The sequence below is a fragment of the Geotrypetes seraphini genome, chromosome 2 (assembly GCF_902459505.1).
Source record: "Geotrypetes seraphini chromosome 2, aGeoSer1.1, whole genome shotgun sequence".
Taxonomy (NCBI): Eukaryota; Metazoa; Chordata; class Amphibia; order Gymnophiona; family Dermophiidae; genus Geotrypetes; species Geotrypetes seraphini.
The window spans coordinates 296,955,408-296,976,117 of NC_047085.1; the positions used below are offsets into that span (position 1 = coordinate 296,955,408).

The window sequence follows — 20,710 nt, forward strand, 5'->3', positions numbered from 1 at the left end:
TGACTTCTCTCCCCGTGTCCCAGTCAGTCAAGGAGATACTGGAGGCCTCTAGAAAGACCTCGACGAGAACCTGCTACTCCCAAAAGTGGACCAGATTCTCAGCCTGGTGCTCCTCTCACAGCCAGGACCCGGTGTCGGTCCCCATCCCTCTGGTCCTGGACTATTTACTTCAATTATCTCATTCTGGCCTAAAGACCAACTCCATTCGAGTACACCTCAGTGCGATCGTGGCCTTTCATCAGCCCCTGGAAGGAAAAGCCCTCTCGCTCCATCCCTTAGTCTCTCGCTTCATGAAGGGTCTTCTGAATGTCCACCCTCCTCTCAAACCTCCTCCAGTGGTTTGGGACCTTAACGTGGTTCTGGCTCAACTAATGAAACCTCCATTTGAGCCCCTAGACAAATGCCATCCAAAATTCCTCACTTGGAAGGTGATTTTCCTGTTCGCGCTCACTTCCGCCCGGCGGGTTAGTGAACTACAAGCTCTGGTAGCGGACCCACCCTTCACTGTATTCCATCATGATAAGGTGGTACTCCGCACTCATCCAAAGTTCCTGCCTAAAGTAGTGTCTGATTTTCATCTCAATCAGTCCATTGTCTTACCTGTGTTTTTTCCCAAGCCCCACTCTCACCCCGGAGAGGTGGCGCTCCACACTCTTGACTGCAAGAGAGCGTTGGCCTTTTACCTCCAACGCACTCAACCACACCGGAAAGTCCCACAATTGTTTTTGTCTTTCGACCCAAACCGGTTAGGTCACCCAGTTTCCAAGTGCACCTTGTCCAACTGGTTGGCCGTTTGCATCTCCTTTTGTTATGCTCAGGCTGGTCTCGCGCTGCATGGTCGAGTAACGGGACACAAGGTCCGAGCGATGGCAGCCTACGTAGCATTCCTCAGGTCCACACCTATTGAGGAAATCTGCAAGGCTGCCACGTGATCTTCGGTTCATACCTTCACCTCCCACTACTGTCTGGACTCACTGTCCAGAAGCGATGGCCGCTTCGGCCAATCGGTATTGCGAAATCTATTTGCTTAAATTGCCAACTTCCCTCCATCCCTTTTCAGTTAGCTTGGAGGTCACCCACATGTGAGAATATCATGCCTGCTTGTCCTCGGATAAAGCACAGTTACTTACCGTAACAGGTGTTATCCAGGGACAGCAGGCATATATTCTCACAACCCGCCCACCTCCCCGAGGTTGGCTTCTTTGCTAGTTAAGTGAACTGGAGACCACGAGGGGATGCGCCCCCTAGTGGAGCAGGAAGGCACGCATGCGTGGAGCAGCAGAGCAAACTTAAATCTTCAATCAAGTTTGCTTGAAAATGCTTCCGCATCGGGTTTCCGTAGATGACGTCACCCACATGTGAGAATATATGCCTGCTGTCCCTGGATAACACCTGTTACGGTAAGTAACTGTGCTTTTTTGTGGCATGGGTCTGTCATACCAGGTTGCAGCGTAGTACTTCAGAGCTGGATGACGCCTGTCTCTACATAATTATGGAAGGAGTGGATTATATGGCCAATGCTCTTTATGATGTCATTAGCGTTATGAGCAAGGTTTCGGCTTATACTGTTTCTGCCCACCAGATGCTCTGGATTAGATAGTGGGTGGGTGATTCAGCTTCCTAAGCAACTCTCAGCAGATTGCCCTTTAAGGAGCAGGTGTTTTTTGGCAAAGTTTGGACAACCTCATGGCCAGCATGACACACCACCATCCAAAATCCCTCCCAGACAGCAGGGTTCAACATTCTGGTGGGGATAGCAGGAGGAATTTTCATTCCTCTTGAAGATATCACAGTTTTCCTCTGGTTCCTCTTCCCAGAGGCCCTTCCAGGGGATCAGTCAGAGATTGGGCAATTACAGACACCAGCAACCTTCGGTTTCATGCGGTGGTTCAGGCACCAAAAAGCCACAATGACAGTAGGTCGACGGGCAGCTGTTGGCTTTCTGAAAGGAATGGGAACAGATCTATCAGACTGTTGGGTTTTGGACATTATTCAAGAAGGGCACAAGATAGAATTTTCTCACCCTCATCCAGATCTAGATCGTCTAGAAAAGGAGGCCAGGATCCGAGTGACAATATAACAACTCTTGGACATACATTCCATAGAACTAGTTCCTGAAGACGAATCAGGCTCCGGCAGATACTCCATATACTTCATAGTGCCCAATAAAGGCACAGAAGATTGGAGACCTATATTGGTCCTAAAGTCCATAAACGAGGCTCTGAGAGTTCCTGTTCAGTCATCACAGTGGTTGCTCCAGGGGAATTCCTAGCCTCCTTGGATTTAATGGAGACAAATCTTCATGTTCCCATCTTTCCAGACTACAGAAAATATCTTAGATTCCATGTTCTTCTGTGGCCTTTCGGATTGGCCACAGCCCCATGCACCTTTACCAAGATGATGGTGGTGGTTGTGGCTTACCTCACAGAATGGGCATACAGGTTCAACCTTTCCTGGACGATTGGCTAATCAGAGCCCCCTCACATTAGGAAGGTGAGTGCGCTATACAGCAGGTGGTGGATTCTTTTCCAGAGACTTGGCTGGATGGTTAACTTCTGGAAAAATCAGCTATAGTCAACTCGGTGCCTGGAATATCTGGAAGTCTGCTTTGACATTGTACAAGGCCAAGCTTTTCTTCCCAAGCCACGCAAACAGAAGCTCAGGAAGCAGATCATAGAGATCTTAGCATTTCCGATTTCCCATGGCCTGGGCTCAATGGCGGCCTCCCTGGAAGTTGTTCCCTGGGCGAGAGCACATATGTATCCACTCCAGGACTCTCTTCTCTCCAGGTGGTGCCCGCAAAGACACTCTCTGCAGATGTATTTCCCCTGGTCATGGGAGGCAAGACACAGCTTATGTTGGTGGCTCCAAGGGGATGTCTTATCGAGAGGCATGCCCCTCAGAATCACCTCATGAATGACGCTCATGATCAATGGCAGCCTGAGCAGCTGGGGAGCCCACTGTTGCAGTCGCCCTCTTCAGGGAAAATGGACCCCATCAGAAAGCAAGTGGTCCATTAATCATCTGGAACTGAGAGTCATTCATTTGGTGCTAAAAGAGTTGCAGATTTTTCTGATGGGAAAAGCAGTCAATGCCACCACAATAGCTTATGTGAACAGATAGGGAGGGCCTAGAAGCGCAAATGATGTTCAAGTGGGCGGGAGTTCACTTACAGGCTCTCTCAGCTGCCCACGTGGCAAGAGTAGAGAACGTCCAGGCTGACTTTCTCATGAAGCAGACTCTTGATCCATGGGGAATGGTCACTGTCCCAAAGAGTGTTCATCATCATTGTTCGGCACTGGGGAAGACCAGAACTAGATCGCATGGCCTCAGCCAAGAACACAGAGGCAGATTGCTTCTTTAGTCGAAGAACTGTTCTGGGAAGCACAGGGCTGGACACCCTGGTTCAGCCCTGGCCCACAGTCTTCTCTATGTGTTCCTATCATGGGCCATGTTAGGCCGGATTATCCACAGAGTCATGAGTCACCAGGGTCTGGTGATACGGGTGGCTCTGGAATGGCCCTGTCAATGTTGGTGTGTGGATCTGGTGTGACTACAAAGAGTCAGGTGTCTCAAGCTGCATGTTATCCAGGGCTTCTCAGCCATGACCCAGTTTCCATGGAGAATCCAGAGCACTTTGGTCTTATGGCATAGATCTTGAGCGCACGTCTGTAACTCGTAGAGGTTACTTGGAGATATTCGTTGCAACCCTTCTGAGAGTGAAGTAGCCTGCAACATTTGCGGCTTATGCGAAGACCTGAAAGGCCTTTTCGGACTTCTATTCTGGTGATCCTAGCATTCCTGCAGGCTAGACTAGTAAAAGGCATAGTAGTTTCATTTCCCAAGGTATAGGTGGCTGGCCTCTCATGCTTTAGGGCTCAAAGAGGTAAGCAGTCACTGGCATCTCAACCAGACATCACTCGGTTTTTGTAGGGGGGGGGGGGGTGGCGCTCAGATTGTATCATCCAGTGCGTTGACCGTTCCTGTCTTGGGACCTTAATGTCATTCAAGGGTTTATCTCGGACTCTGCATGAGCCTCTGTTAGACACGTCCTTCTTGGATCATACAGTTAAGACCATGTTTCTGGTTGCCATAGTCTCAATGAGGCGAAATTCAAAGTTACAGGCTCTCTCCTGTAGAGAACCGTTGCTCAGGTTTGCAGAGTCCAGTGGTTCCTTCTTGTCTAATGAAGGTAATTTCAGCCTTCCCTGTCAATCAAGAGATCCATTTACCCGCCTTTCATTCTACGGGTTCGGCAAAACAGCACAGGATTTTGTGGAAGCTGGATGTGTGTAAAGTCTTACTTCACTACCTGGAGAGGACCAATGATTCCTGGCTATTCAACCACCTTTTTGTGCTAACCAGCCAATAAAGATGAGGCTAGCTTCCAAGTCTTCAATTGTCAGATGGATTTGCATGACAATTTTTTCTTCCTACATTGCCTGCAGTAAACCACCCCCAATCTCAGTCGCAGCACATTCAATTAGAAGTGGGCTGCTTCCTGGGCAGTGTCCCTGGCAGTTTCATCTGATGAAATATGTAGAGCAACTACTTGGTCTTCTCTGCACACTTTTACGAGGTTCCATAGAGTGGATGTGGTGGCTCAAGAGGATAGTGCATTTGGGTCCTTGGTACTGCGGGCAGGCTCATCTGTCGTTGTCCCCCCCCCCCCCCACCCCCAAGAAGTCTGGCACTACTGTGGTACATCAGCTACAGTACAGAATCCTATTTATCCTTAGACAAGCAGGCAGCATATTCACACAAATGGGTGACGTCATCCACAGAGCCGTGGCATGGACAGTGAAAAGTGTAGTATCACTTCAAGCCCCACCAAGCCCGCACAGTGCATGCATAAGCACCCTCCCACCTGATGCCAGCCTGCAAGGTCATCAGTTTTTCATTTTCCGCCGCGTGAAGAAGACATATCTCTTGATTCTCTGTTGAGTTGCCTTCCCGCTTATATTTTTTATAAACTTTTTCAAATTCTTCTCTCTATACTTTTCTTTTAAAAATAAGTAAAGTAGAAACATAAAAAGAAAAAGTAACTTAGACTTTCTTCAAAGTTCATCGGCCTTCAGAATTCCATCCTTACTTCTTGCTGTGATCATCGATGGATTTTCAGCCTTGTTTCTACTTTACCCCAGCTCACCCTCTTTGACTGTATCTGACTCCAAAGCTACAGATTGCAGGAAGATAAACACTGTTGATTAATGTCAAAGTTTGTCTTTTGACATATAGGTCTGGAGTGGGACTTCCAGTGACTGGGATTTGCCGGTACCAGTAGACATTAATACCTCCAGTTGATGCATGCCTTTCTGTACTAATGTTTATTAGCATATGTTAATTCAGAAGCCTAAGGAAGTCCCTGATTGGCTCAGTCAATCCAATCGACCTTAGCCTCCTCCCCCTTGTGTCCGGGATACGGGGGAAGGAGCCTAAGGATGTCCCTGATTGACTCAGGGAAGGGGAGGGGCCTGAGGCATCTGAGCCAATCAAGGCCTTAGGCCCCTCCCTGTGCATCACATGATGCACCGGGGAGGGGAAGACCTGGCATTTTAGACTTGGCATCCTCGGAGAAGGCAGGACTGAGTGCCCCTCCTGCTCCCAACTTAAAAGGTATGAGGGGGGCCTCCGGTGGCAGGAGGGAATGGACATCATCCTGCCTTTGTTTTGGGGGTGGGGGGAGGAGGGTAGAGGATAATTGGTGTGGGGGGGGTGATTGGCAAGGGGAAGCCTTCGTGGATGGGCAACCCTCCTGCCTTTTTTTTGGTGGGGGAAGGCAGGAGATGATTGGCAGGGTGGTGATTGACACGGATGGGGGCTTCATGGCAGGAGGGAATGGGCATCCCTCCTGCAGTTTGCCGCAGGGGTGACATCGAAATGGCAGTAGGGAGTGGCCATTTGTTTTGGGTTTGTTTGGACAGTGGCTCGGGGTTTGCTGCGTTTGTTAGGGGTCATCAGGGAGAGACGTCATCAGTGGTGGGGGACTTTTTTAATTTAAAAAAAAAAATGGGACAGATATTTTGCCAATGAAAGAAAAAACAGACTAATAGTTTTTTTTACGATCGCTAAAACCCCATTTGGAATTGCCAAGCGATGTTAGTGTTTCAATTACTTGACTATTTTACATGGGTTTTTAGATAATTTGCATGGTTGGATCGGAAAATGGGCGATCGAGGGGAAAAACACACGGTGGGCCATTTTGTGCATTGGGTCGGTAACAGCGATTGTCGCTAAAGCTGTGAAAACAGGTTTAGCGACTATCGCCGACTTTAGTGCATCCAGCCCTTGGACTCTACAAATTAGTAAATGAAAATATGTGAAATCCAGAAGTCCTAACTACACATATACATACTGTTTACAGACTGACCAAACCAAGTTTTTCAGTTTCATCTGAACTCTGCCTTCCCCCCTTCTCAGATCTACCCATTAGCAACCCTACTCCTCCAGCTTACCTTAACCCCTGGTGGTCTAGAGTAGCCTAACCAAGGCAGGAGTAATCCTGAGTAATTCCTGCTCCTGCTGCCTCCGGCATCAAAATGGATGTCAAGACCTTCGGCAGCAGTCTTGTGAGACAACTACTGAAGGTTGTGGCAAACATTTTTATGCCGGAAGGGGAAGGAACAATAAAATACTCCCCTCAACTCTTTTCCTTCCTCTACCTTTATACAAGCTATGTGTAAATTTTTGTGACGGTACGGTTTAGGTCGAGCAAAGGCAGAGTTGCAGTGTGTAGTTTAATATGGGTATGCATACAGACAGGCACACATTTACACTAATTTGGAGCAGGTATAAATGTGTTTACACGGATGCTATTTGAGCTGATTCTTGGAACCTATTTTATAAGGCATAGGCACCTATGTTGCCTTCATAAAAAAAGGCACTTTTTTGAACTGTTTCACATTGACATCCTGTTATAAAATCCAAATCCTCAATGAGCACCAAATAAGAATATAACATAAGAACATAAGAATTGCTGCTGCTAGGTCAAACCAGTGGTCCATCTTGCCCAGCAGTCAAAGACCAGTGTCCTAACTGAGACTAGCTTTACCTGCATACGTTCTGGTTCAGCAGGAAGTTGTCTAACTTTATTGTGAATCCCTGGAGGGTGTTTTCCCCTATAACAGCTTCCGGAAGAGCGTTCCAGTTTTCCACCACTCTCTGGGTGAAGAACTTCCTTTTGTTTGTATAGAATCTATCCCCTTTTAACTTTAGAGAGTGCCCTCTCGTTCTCTCTACCTCTATCTACTAAGTTTATTCCCTTCATTATCGTGAATGTTTCGATCATGTCCCCTCTCTGCCTCCTCTTTTCAAGGGAGAAGAGGCCCAGTTGCTCTAGCCTCTCACTGTACAGCAACTCCAACAGCCTCTTAACCATTTTAGTCACTCTTCTCTGGACCCTTTTGAGTAGAACTGTGTCCTTCTTCGTGTACGGCAACCAGTGCTGAACGCAGTATTCCAGGTGGGGGCGTACCATGGCCTGGTACAGCGGCATGATAACCTTCTCCGATCTGTTTGTGATCCCCTTCTTAATCATTCCTAACATTCTGTTCGCCCTTTTCGCCACCGCCACCCATTGTGCGGAAAGCTTCATCAACATGTCGACCAGTACCCTCAAGTCTCTTTCCTGGGGGTCTCTCCGAGTACCGCCCCAGACATCCTGTATTCATGTATAAGATTTTTGTTACCGACATGCATCACCTTACACTTATCCACGTTAAACCTCATTTGCCATGTCGTAGCCCATTTCTCAAGCATGTTTATGTCACGTTGCGGGTTTTCGCAATCCTTCTGCATCTTCACCACTCTGAATAATTTTGTATCGTCTGCAAATTTAATCACTTCGATTGTCGTACCAATTTCCAGGTCATTTATAAATATTTTGAAGAGCACAGGTCCAAGCTTTTCCAGTCTGAGTATTGTTCATTTACCCCCACTCTCTGTTTCCTATCCGCAAACCAGTTTTTCATCCACACGAGTATTTCACCCTCGATTCCATGGCTCGCAATTTTTTGAAATAGTCGTTCATGCGGGACCTTATCGAACACCTTCTGAAAATCCAGATATACAATGTCGACCGGGTCACCCTTGTCTATCTGCCTGTTTTCTCCCTCAAAGAAGTGCAGCAAGTTCATCAAGCAAGATCTTCCTTTGCTGAAGCCGTGCTGGCTGGTCCTCATCAGATTGTGTCCATCAAGGTGATCAATGGTGCGGTCCTTTATCAGCGCCTCTACCATCTTTCCCAGTATCGAGGTCTGTAGTTTCCCAGATCTCCCCTTGAACTTTTCTTGAAGATCGGCATGACTTTTGCCACTTTCCAGTCTTCCGGAATCCTTCCCAATTTGATTGACAGATTGGCTATTAATTGAAGCAGTTCAGCTTTAACTCCTTTAAATTCCTTGATTACCCTTGGATGGATACCATCCAGTCCCGGGGATTTATCGTTTTTAAGCCTATCAATCTGCCTGCATATCTCTTCTAGGCTGACTGTCAATCCTGTCAGTTTCCCATCCTCATTTCCTGCGTATAGCTTGTTGGCTTCTGGTATGCTGTGTATATCCTCTTCAGTAAATACAGCTGATAACAGCTGAGCATCTGTGAGCTCTAATCTTAGGTAGTGCCCATTGCTATTGAATATGTTGGATTTGGATTTTAGATTTGATCACTTTAAAATCTGAGATGAAGGTGTGTTTTTATAAAGGTATGAAAGTTATTTCCTTCCTTAGAGGCATTTAACATTCTAGGACCTCATTTACTAACCTACATTAATGTGAGTTATGAGTCGGTAAAGAGGTCCCATTGAGAATAATGGGCTTTACGTAAAATAATGTGTGTTAATACAAAATAACGTGCAATAATGGGAATTAACATGTTAACTTGGATTAATAAATGATGATTTAAATTAGTCCCTAGAGCAGGATATAGTGGTATCACTTTTCCAAGCTCACAAGTAGTTATCAGTATAGGAGAAAACAAAATTAGGTCTCACTTGCTACTTTCTTTAATCCCTCTAGACCGGAACAGATGGTTATTATGCACTCCTACCAGCAGATGGAAACTGAGAACTACTGAGTTTAAATTAAATCTATGAGTGGGCTTTGCAATCCTCTGAAAATCAGTCTGTTTTCAGTTTCAGCAAATGGTAGCTGTGGTAAGCCTGTGAAGTCAGGGCCCTGTGTGAATTGGGGGGAAGGAGGGTTCCTCGGAGCTAGGAGTATCCTTTATTTAAAAAAAGAGAAAAAAGGGCAAAAGAAAAGACGACCCTCTCGGCCTATTTTTAATTGGTTTTCTGGCTGCTGGACTGGGGTTGAGACCCGCAGGGCTCTCTTTCGCCCTGAGGATGTCACACTCAGGTGACTGGGTCCTATGTCACTTGCCCATGGTCACGAGGAGTTATCGGTATAGGAGAAGTGGGTTTTTAATACTGGCTTCCCTGGTTCTCTATTGTCAGAATTTCATCTTCTGAAGAGGAGGGACAAAACAAATTAACGCCCCCCCAAACACACACAAATTTTTATATTTTCAGTAGCATTATCTTCAACCACTCTTTATCCTACCCTCCTTTTCATCTCCCCTCACTCAAATCTCCTCCTCCTCCTTCACTCTAATTTTCTTTTTAAATAGATACAAGAAAAATGGCTTAATGTTAATTTTTAGTCATTTCAAAGATAAGCTCTGAGCTCTTCCTCTTTTGAATGTTTCCCTGCATCCGGGCAATAGCCCTTCCATCCTGTCTGGGAAGGGAGGTGGGTGCATGTGCACCAAAACATAGGGGAACAAAAAGGTAGTGCGAAGAGACCACTAATAAAAGGATTGGCTGGGACCAGGTGATTTATGCATTTGCTTATTAAAATGAGGAAAGGGGGTGGAGGATGAACTTAAACAAAGCTTTCAGCCACAAAAGAATGACCGGTGTGTATTAAGTTTCACTTTCTACGACTATGATGAGTAATGGGTGTTGTCACTTTAATGTCACTTAAAGGTTTGTAAGTTGCTTACGTCACACAATGTAGTGGTGGTTGTCTAATGATATCGGCTTCTAGAAAAGAAAATTACTGGGGAATGAACCGGAGTGACATAATTAGGGGACATCCTTGATACAGCTGATATAGGTGAAACATGTCAGAAGAGCTAGTCCTCAGCCGATATTCAGATAGCACTCAAAAAAGTGCCGTATAACTTTGCAAAGTGATAAAAAGTTTAAAAACAATCAAAAAATATTGAATTGTTGAATGCATGTGAAGTTTTACATGAAGTTCTATACTAAACTAAAAAAGCTGATCAGTGACGAGTGGAACACATCATTTTCAACGAGAGTTGATAAAGGATGCAGTATGAGATTCATGTTGGTACAATAACTAACCACACGGAAAGCACATTCTGAAGATACAGCTTAAAAATTTAATATACGCCTTCAAATTTGGAATTAGAGGTCACATCAGTGTATATGATTTTTAGATTGGCTTCTAGAACCAGTCATCTGGAGGTTCATAGAAACATAGAAGATGACGGCAGATAAGGGCCATAGCCCATCAGGTCTGCCCACTCTACTGACCCACCCCCAAGTCTACTATCCTAGGGATCCCACTCCTGTTATTGCTATTCCACAGTGAGGGAACAAAATCAGTCTTAGGTTTCTTTCATCCCTCAATCTGATTATCAGAAGTCAGAAAATGGATATGCTTTTATCACCTAGCAACCTGTGCTCAAAAAGAACCCATGCAACCCATGAACATCACATCTTTTTTCTGTGTTTTAGGCCTGCACACTAGCTCGCAGGAATGCTGATGTCTTCCTGAAGTACCTGCACAGGAATAGTGTGAACATGCCAGGGATGGTAACGCACATAAAGGCCCCTGAGCAGCAAGTAAAAAGTAAGTGGGTACTAGGAGTAATGGAATGCTTTTGGGCGGGGAGGGGAGGAGTCAGCTCTACCCCCAACTCCAGCTGCTCCCTTTTCTTTATCTGATTTAATAGATTCATTTACTCTACACATCAATGTGTGATATTGATGTGTAGTAAATGAATCTATTAAATCAGATGGTGTATAAATTATCCTTTATAACCCCCTTTTTCTTGCGATGATTATTGTTGTGGGCTGGATAACTTGAACAAAGATCCGATTGTTTGATGGTCCCTTTTCTTTATCTGCCATCCTATAACCCCTTACCCCAAAGTCAGCATCTTTGCTTCCCTATTTCTGACCTCCTCTAAACCAGCATTCTTCTCCTTCTCTTCCTTCACAAACAAACCACCCCCCTCCCTAGTCTCCAGTATGTTTCTCATTTCTTCAACCTCCCTTATGATGTGTTAATTATCTTACCTCTCTCTTCTGGGGGCAGTTATGCTCCAACCGGCATAGTGCCAAAAACATTGCGGGTGCAGGCATTAGCCCTTAAGCATCTGCACATGCTCAAGGCCTGCTGGCTCCTGCCCCCTCCAAAACAGGAATTTCAGAAGGGATAGGAGCCATCAAACTTTGAACATACACAAATGCTCAAGGCCTTGTACCTGCCAGACTTGAAGCTTTTGGTATTATGCCAGTTGTAGCTTTTTCACCCTGGGGGAGAGGAGTTAAGGAAGGAAACATCTTGTGGGGTGAGGGGAGGTGGTACAAAGGAAAATTTGGATGGTGCCATGGCACCCATGGCTCTACCTGTTCTGACATCTGTAGTTGGTACAGTTGAGCGATTTGGTTCTTCCAAGCACCATAGGTCCTGCAGGGTGAAGACAGGCACTGTTCAAACAAAATTTGGGCTTACAAATGAAACTGCCATATCTAGTAATCTTTCTACCAAAAAGGCACTTCTAGGTGGTACTTCTGGCTGGAAGGCAGTCCAGTGGTGGTATTATTTGGCCCTGGGGTTCATTTACAGCTTCTCAGAGTTGGGGATGGAGTTTGGCAGGACCAGCAGTGTATACCATAGAGGTGGTATAGATTCATGGAGAGGATTTCTACCTGCCAAAGAGTGATGTTTCTGGTTAGATTAGGAAAACCTTAATGTTCATCACCATGTAATGCTGTATGTGCAAGAAGGGCTAGAAAAAGGAAAAATTTGGTTAGATGTAACAATGGATTTCAAATTTGAGTTTAACTAAGAGCAATGTTACTGCAAAAATTCAATCAATGGGTATGAAACAAGTGTTAATCATGATGTTCTTATAGAAAAAGAAGATGAACATTTCTGAATAGCCTTCACAATCAAGACTGTTATTGGAAATTTGGGGGGATCAAGCATGCAGTGCATGAAAACATCTAGACTTTGCAAAGAGTGGGAAAAACCTCTCTCACTCACTCCCAACCCCCCCTCCAAAAAAAAAAAAACACCAAGTCTAGAAAGACTTAAATGTTTGAAAGCTGTTGATTTCTGAAGGCTATTCAGAAATGTTCATCTTCTTTTTCTATAAGCACATCATGATTAATTTTCAGTTATGTTTAAGATCATCTTGCTGAAATACCCAACATGTGGGATAACAGTATCTAGGATATGTTGATGATTACCATATTTTTCGCTCTATGAGACGCACCCACCTGTAGAGGAGGAAAAACCAAGAATAAAAAGGTGTGAACCAAATGGTGTGCCCTGTAACTTGTCCCCCGTCTAGTAGTCTAGTGGTAGGCCGGGACAGGGCACAGGTCACGTCTAGTGGGTGGGCACATCTAATGGTAGGCACATGTAGTGGCAGACAGCTAGCCCCCAGCCAGTCCCAAAGCAACTGACTGCCAGCCAACTAACCCCAAGCCAAACTCAACAGAAATTTTCCTTTCCTGGGCACAGTCAAAGAATTTGTTCAATAGTAGGGAGCTCTCTCTATCTCTCTCTGTCTCTCTCACTCTCTCTCTCACCTCTCTTCTCTCTCCTCTCTCTTTCTCTCTCCCCTCACACACACACACACGGCTTGTAAACAGGAGAACCAGAGGCTGTGCGGTGAGATCATCACCTTTCTTGGCCTTATCGGCAGGGATATTCTGGGCCTGGAGCCGCTGGTCCAGGATGTAGAGCATCTCCCCGCCCAGGATAATGAAGAGCAGCGGCAGGGTGCACATCGACATGATGCTCCGTTCGCTGGACCTGTAGAGGGGCTTCTGCGTGTGGCTCCTGCAGCAGGCCAGGCGCTGCTACCGGTGCAAATTCTACCCCCAATCCCGGCTCCCTTTCCTGCCTCACCGCAGGTTGCAGTGCCATTGCTAGGTCACCGGGCGCGGGGAAGCGACGGGAGAAACAGACCAATCAGAGGGCCAGAGGGAGGGTGAAAAGCTAACTAATCAACTACCTTGATCTTAGAGAGTCAGAGGGGAGAGAAGTAAATTGGAAGAGTGTATGGGAACCAAGGCAGGAGTGCGGAAAGTGCGCTGGACCGCCGGGATGGGAAAAAAAGATATGATGGGGTTTGGTTGTTTTTTATATTCGCTCCTTAAGACGCACCCTTATTTCCACCTCCTTTTTGGGGGTGGAAAAAGTGTGTCTTATGGAGTGAAAAATATGGTGATTGAATCAATTCTTCTTTCTATCCACACATTTTCTTGTGCCACTGACTGTCAAGCAACCCCAAAGCATCATATATCTACTCCCATGCTTAAGTTGGCAGTGTTTGTTTCTTCAGATGCCTCACCTTTTTACTTCATATGTCTTGTGTAGTTGTATCAATTGATTTGAAAACACATGATTGCAAGATGTTTTAGGCTTATCAAAGTTTTATTCTGCATATCTGAGGCTGTAGTAAAGGTTTGCTACTTAAATTTTTTTGCAAAAAATCATTGTCCACAGATCACAATACAGTGCTGTTTACACAGCTACTCCAGTGTCAGCTAAGCTTTTCAGCATGTCACTAGGCAAACTGATTCAACTAAGTTATTTTCACATTGTTTTGCTAGATATCTTGAATGAACTCTTCCAGCGAGAAAACCGTGTACTGCACTACTGGACTATGAGAAAGAGGCGGCTTGATCAGTGCCAGCAGTATGTGGTGTTTGAGAGGAGCGCCAAGCAGGTCAGTGCATGAACCCTCTCTTTAACTACTGTAAGCCTACAGTAGAATAGTGAGCATTTCAAATTCTACTCTGATTCCACTGTGCCTACATATAGGTGACTCCTGCAGCCATAAGTGTGGTGTACATCTGAGTTCAGTATGTTTTGGTGGGTTTGGGAGGGCTTACCATACAATTTAAAGGGTTTGTGGGCCTTTTTATGTGATGTTTACTGCATTGTCCCCTAGGGTGCCCCACTGCTCTGTTGGGATGTTTCTGTTATCAAACTACTAAAAATGATGTCTACTCATGCATCTCAATAGCTTGTTTTTTCTTTTAATGGTTCAAAAAGATTGACACGCAGAGGACAAAAATCACCTCAGAATGGCCAAACATATTTTTTAAAAGATCAAATTGAGAATTGCCGCTGCTGGGTCAAACCAGTGGTCCATCCTGCCCAGCAGTCCGCTCACGCGGCAGTCCCCAGGTCAAAGACCAGTGCTCTAAATGAGTCCAGCCTCACCTGCGTACGTCCCAGTTTAGCAGGAACTTGTCCAGCTTAGTCTTGAAACCCTGGAGGGTGTTTTCCGCTACAACAGACTCCAGAAGAGCGTTCCAGCTCTCCACAACTGTCTGGCTAAAGAAGAACTTCCTTACGTTTGTACAGAATCTATCCCCTTTCAACTTTAGAGAGAACCCTCTCGTTCTCCCTACCTTGGAGAGTGTGAACAGTCTGTCTTTATCTACTAAGTCTATTCCCTTCAGTATTTTGAATGTTTTGATCATGTCTCCTCTCAGTCTCCTCTTTTCAAGGAAGAAGAGGCCCATTTTCTCCAATCTCTCACTGTACGGCAACTCCTCCAGCCCCTTAACCATTTTAGTCACTCTTCTCTGGACCCTTTCGAGTAGTACTGTTCCTTCTTCATGTACGGTGACCAGTGCTGGACGCAGTACTCCAGATGAGGGCGTACCATGACCCGGTACAGTGGCATGATAACCTTCTCCGATCTGTTCATGATCCCCCTTCTTTATCATTCCTAGTAATCTGTTCACCGTTTTTGCCGCAGTGAGTAAGGTGATTAAATTAGCGGACGATACAAAGTTATTCAGAGTAGTGAAGACACAGGGGGATTGCGAAAATCTGCAATGTGACATAATTACATTACATTACATTACATTAGAGATTTCTATTCCACCATTACCTTGCGGTTCAAGGCGGATTACAAAAGATTTATTAATGGGGGTTACAATGGAAGAACAATTGTCATTTCTAGAGTTGTGAAGAGTAGATCATTTGTCATTTCTAGAGTTGTGAAGAGTGAGGTCATTTGTCAGTTCTCAAGTGGAAAAAAGTGGTGAAGAGTAGGTAGATATTTATGAATGTAGGGTAACAAAGGAAGATCATTTGCCACTTCTCGGGTTGTACAGAGAAGATCAGGTAGTTTCAGTGTGGCGAGAGGAGGGAGGGAGGAATGACAAAGTAAATGAAGTTAGAACTGTTTCAGGAATTTCTTGAAGAGTATAGTTTTTATTTCTTTTCTGAATATCTTGTAGTCTGGGGTGGTTATCAGAAGGTTGGAGATCTGGTTATCTAATTTTGTGGCTTGAGTGGCTAGGAGGCCATCATATAATTTTGTCCGTTTTACTTCTTTGATCAGGGGTGTGTGAATGGGGAGTGCGTTTTTCTATGCCTGGTTGAGGATGCTTGGATGAGGCGGTTGTTCAGGTAGGATGGGCTGTCTCCGTTTAGAGTTTTAAGTAACATGCAGTAGAATTTAAATAGTATTCTTTCTTGGATTGGTACGGTAGCCAGTGTGAGTTGATGTAAGCTTCTGTGATATGGTCATGTTTCCTCAGTGAGTAGATGAGTCTCAGAGCTGTGTTTTGGATTGTTTGTAGTTGCTTGGTCATAATAGCGGGGCATGGGAGGTAGAGGATGTTGCAGTCTAGACTGCAGTCTAGCAGTCCTAGGATTAGGGATTGCACTATGAGCTGGAATTGTGTTCTTTCAAAGAATTTCTAGACTTGTCTCAGGTTTCTCATGACTGAGAAGGATTTCTGTATTGTTTTATTTATTTGAAATTGCATGGTACAGCATCTGTCTATTGTCATTCCTAGTAGTTTTATGGTGGTTTGTATGGGATAGTTGATTGAGTTGAGTTCTATATTGGTTATGGTTGGGACTTAGTCATTTTCGAGGAGGATGAATTTAGTTTTGTCTGGGTTGAGTTTCAGTTTGTGATCTTTCATCCAAGTCTTAACTGATTCTAGTGTTTGATGTAGTATATTTGTCAAGGTGGTCTTTGGCTGATCAAATGAGAATAGTAATGTCATCCGCATAACTATAGGTGGTTATTCCTAGATTATCCAGATATGTTCCGAGAGAGGCAGTGTATAGGTTGAAGAGAGTAGGGGATAGTGGGGATCCCTGTGGTACGCCGCAAGGGTTTGTCCAAGGTTCAGATTTTTCTTTGTCTGATTTAACTCTGTATGTTCTGGATTTTAGGAATCCTTCAAACCAGGAGTATACTTTATCTGAGATACCTATTGCATCCAAGATTTGCAGGAGGATGTTATGGTCTACTAGGTAAAATGCTGCGGTCAGGTCCAGTTGTATGAGAAGCATTTTTTTTCCTGTGCTAAGGTGTTGTCTGGCTGTGTCGATAAGGGAGCCTAGTAATGTCTCCGTGCTGAAGTTGGTTCTGAAGCCAGATTACATGGGGTGGAGTAAGTTATGGTCATCTAGATAGTTGTGAGGAGTTTGGCTACTAGGCCTTCTGTAAGTTTGGCGTATAGCGGAATTGAGGCAATGGGTCTGTAGTTGGATGGTTGGTCCTTTTGGGTCTTGTTGGATTGGGGTGGTGATGATTTCGCTGAGATCAGTAGGGAAAATGCCGTCTGTGAGCATGGTTTGTATCCATTGCAGAAGTTGAGTGCAGAATTAAGGTAGTAAGGAGATATGATGGGCAGTGGTTGAGGTCACAGGAGGCGTGGCTGTATTTTTTGTAGAGTTTATTGAGTTCGGACCATTATATGTTGGGGAATTGAGACCATGTTCTTTCTGCTGCAGTTGATTCTTTTTCTGTGGGGTGAATTGTGAATTTGTTTAGGTGGGATGGGGTAAAATTGAGGGTGGCTCTGGCGTTTGTAATTTTGTTCTTGAAGTGATCTGCTAAGAGGGTGGCTGAGGGGGATGGGGTATTGTTAGTGGTCGTATAAGGTTTGGTGTCTGTTAGATCTTTTAATATTTGGAATAGTTTTTTAGTATCTTGGGTTTCTGTGCCTTTAAGATTGGTGTAGTGAGTTTTCCTCTTGTCTTTTAGTAGAAGTTTATATTGTTTGTTAAGTTTTTTCCAAGCAGTTTTTGTTTGATCTAGGTTTGTTTTTCTCCATTTTCTTTCTAGTCATCTTCATTGTCTTAATTTGGAGCAGTTCGTTGTCAAACCATTGGTCTGATCTTCTGATGGTTCTAGTTTTGGTTTGTAGTGGGGCTAGTTAATCAAGGATCTTGGTGGTCATGTTATTCCAGTGAGAGATGAAGTCTTTGGGGTTGCAGTCCTGGATTGTTTCATCTATTTTTGTCCAGAATACGGATGGCTCGATGTGTTTGCATGAGGTGACTGTTATTTTTTTGGGTTTAGGTGTGGTTTTGTTCTTGGTCCAGTTGATGTTGAAGGTGTATGTGTAGTGGTCTGATCAGAGGGATGGGGACCAGGTTCCATTGGATATTTGAATTACTGGGGTGGGTGGTTGATGGGTCATGAAGGCTGCGATGTCCTTTTTCATGAGTGGTTTGAGGGTTTAGGATTTGGAAGGATAAGGCATTGAGAAATGATAGACAGTTTTTTGCTGGTTTGGATGTCTGGTCTTCTAGGTGTAGGTTTAGGTCTCCTAGGATAAGGTTGTATTCTGCTGTTAAAGAGTTTTGGTAAATGGAGTTTTCAAATTCGGGTCTTACTGTGGTCCAGTTTCCTGGTGTTATGTAGTAGAGCATGCAGTTTAGTGAATTTTTTAGTGTGGTGCTTGTGAGATGACAGACATTTGTGTGGTGGATGTTTTTTCTAGTATATTTAGGGTTAGGGATTAGTATTGCTAGTCCTCCTCTTTTTTTTTCTTTCCCGGTCACTGTTATTCTAGGGTCTGCGTCTGAAGTTAACCAGGTTTCTGTGAGGAAGAGGCAGTCTAGGTTTTCGGTTTTTATCCAGTTTTTTATTTGTTCTGTTTTAGGTCCTAAGGCTCTGATGTTTACGTAGGCACATGTTAGGGTAGTGATATCTGTTTGATGATTGTGAGTCGTTTCAGGATATATGAGTGTTTTAGGAGGAGGTTGAGGTTTGGTCTTGGAAAGTGTTGGTCTTCTTCTCCAGGTTAGGGTGATGGAATGTTGAGTGCTGGTTTGAGCTTCTTGTTATAAGGGTTCTCCTGTTGTGGTGTTGGATATTGATTGCAGTGGAGCTTGTGGGTGTGGTGGATAAGTTATTTGCTACTACTTTCCAACTGGTAATGAGGAGGATTATCAGTAGGGTGGCTTGAGTGTGTGTTTGTGGGGTAGCTTCATTTTGGAGTCAGGGGGGTAGGAGTCTGGATTGGTTCGGAGTGTCGTCTGCCCTGCTGGTTTTGGTGTGGGAGATAGATCCTGATGTTGGCCTTTTCAAATGTTAGAGCCGTAGGGAACTTCAGAAGGCAGAGCTGGTCTCCCACGCGGCCCGAAGTCTCTTCCCTGCAGCGGGAAGGCTGGTGTGCATTGGGGCAGCTCCCGGTATCAATGGAGCTGCCCTGAAGAGGAGCCGAAGAAGCTGTGAGCTGCAGGGGGCTTTGGGATGTGGAGCTGGTCTCCCATGCAGCCCGAGGTCTCTTCCCTGCAGCGAGAAGGCTGGTTGCGTTGGGGCAGCTCCCGGTATCAATAATCAGGCTCGAGGAATGGGCATCAACATGGCAGATGAGGTTCAACGTGGATAAGTGTAAAGTGATTCATGTTGGTAACAAAAATCTCATGCACGAATACAGGATACTTGGAGAGACCTCCCAGGAAAGAGACTTGGGAGTTCTGATCGAAAAGTCGATGAAGCCGTCCGCGCAATGTGCGGCCGCGACAAAAAGGGCAAACAGAATGCTAGGAATGATGAAGAAGGGGATCACAAACAGATCGGATAAGGTTATCATGCTGCTGTACCGGGTCATAGTGCGCCCTTACCTGGAGTACTGCGTCCAGCACTGGTCGCCGAACATGAAGAAGAACATGGTACTACTCGAAAGGGTCCAGAGAAGAGCGACTAAGATGGTTAAGGGGCTGGAGGAGTTGCCGTACAGCGAAAGATTAGAGAAGCTGGGCCTCTTCTCCCTTGAATAGAGGAAATTGAGAGGAGACATGATCGAAACATTCAAGGTACTGAAGGGAATAGACTTAGTAGATAAGGACAAGTTGTTCACCCTCTCCAAGGTAGGGAGAACGAGAGGACACTCTCTAAAATTGAAAGGGGATAGATTCCGTACGAATGGAAGGAAGTTCTTCTTCACCCAGAGAGTGGTAGAAAACTGGAATGCTCTTCCGGAGTCTATCATAGGGGAACACACCCTCCAGGGATTCAAGACAAAGTTAGACAAGTTTCTGCTGAACCGGAATGTACGCAGGTAGGGCTAGTCTCTGTTAGGGCGCTTGAGCGGACTGCTGGGCACGATGGACCACTGGTCTGACCCAGCAACGGCAATTCTTATGTTCTTATGACCAGACAACAAAAGGTAGAAAATAATTTTATTTTCTATTTTGTGATTACAATATATCAGATTTGAAATGTGTATTCTGTCAGAGTTGGTGTTAGACAGCAAGTGTGAACTAGGACCTAAAAGAAAGAGGAAAAGTCTTTTTTATTTATTTTGTATGTAACACATAGCCAACGTGGCTTTGGAGAGGTTGTATCTCTATACTTCTACTAAGACTAACCCCTTCTTTTCCTGGCTTGTAGCATGGGTTTTGGCGCCACCGGCAGCGATGACTGATCCAATGCTCATAGAAGTCCTGTGAGCATTGGAGCAGTTGCTGCCGGGGCCCATGCTATGTTGTAAAGGAGGTGGTAAGTATCTTAATAAAAAATTTGGCCCATGACTTAGCCTGTGTTTTAGATTTTGGCCCCTTATGTGATTTGAATTTGACGCCCCTGTTCTAGGGGATTGGCTGCCTGGCAGTGCACTCTCAGGTCGGGGCTCAGGGACTGTGCTAGCTCACCCCAGGTTCTTCTGCTAGTGGGTTTTAGCGCGGGCTGCGTGGCTTCATGGAGGTGTGTCCGGAATCATGGCTGACTGCGTTCCTCCGCCAAGTTGTATGTATGGCATGTTCTGTGGGTAGAACATAAGAAGTTGCCTCCGCTGGGGCAGGCCAGAGGTCCATCCTGCCCAGCGGTCCGCTCCCGCGGCGGCCCATCAGGTCCACTGCCTGAACAGTGGTCTCTGACTAATTTTATAATTTACCTCTAATCCTGTCCCTAAAATCTTATCTCTACTCCTATCTGTACCCCTCAATCCCTTTGTCCTCTAGGTACCTGTCCAGACCTTCTTTGAATCCCTATAGCGTACTTCTGCCTATCACATCCTCCGGCAGCGCATTCCATGTATCCACCACCCTCTGGGTGAAAAAGAACTTCCTGGAGTTTGTTCTAAACCTTTCCCCTTTCAATTTCTCCGAGTGCCCCCTGGCCATAGAGCTTGGGCCAGAGGGGCAGTTAGAAGACCTAGCAGTTCAGTTAT

At 45.2% G+C, this 20,710-nt stretch overlaps 1 protein-coding gene across 7 annotated transcripts in view; it reads left to right on the forward strand.

The window, feature by feature from the left end:
* TRIO (trio Rho guanine nucleotide exchange factor) overlaps positions 1 to 20,710 on the forward strand; it is an 830,868-nt gene that overhangs the window by 507,300 nt on the left and 302,858 nt on the right. For all 7 annotated transcript variants that reach the window (XM_033929852.1, XM_033929845.1, XM_033929848.1 and 4 more), the window contains 2 exons: positions 10,760 to 10,874; positions 13,877 to 13,992. In XM_033929852.1, the coding sequence (XP_033785743.1) occupies positions 10,760 to 10,874; positions 13,877 to 13,992 (231 nt within the window). The remainder of the gene's footprint in view (positions 1 to 10,759; positions 10,875 to 13,876; positions 13,993 to 20,710) is intronic.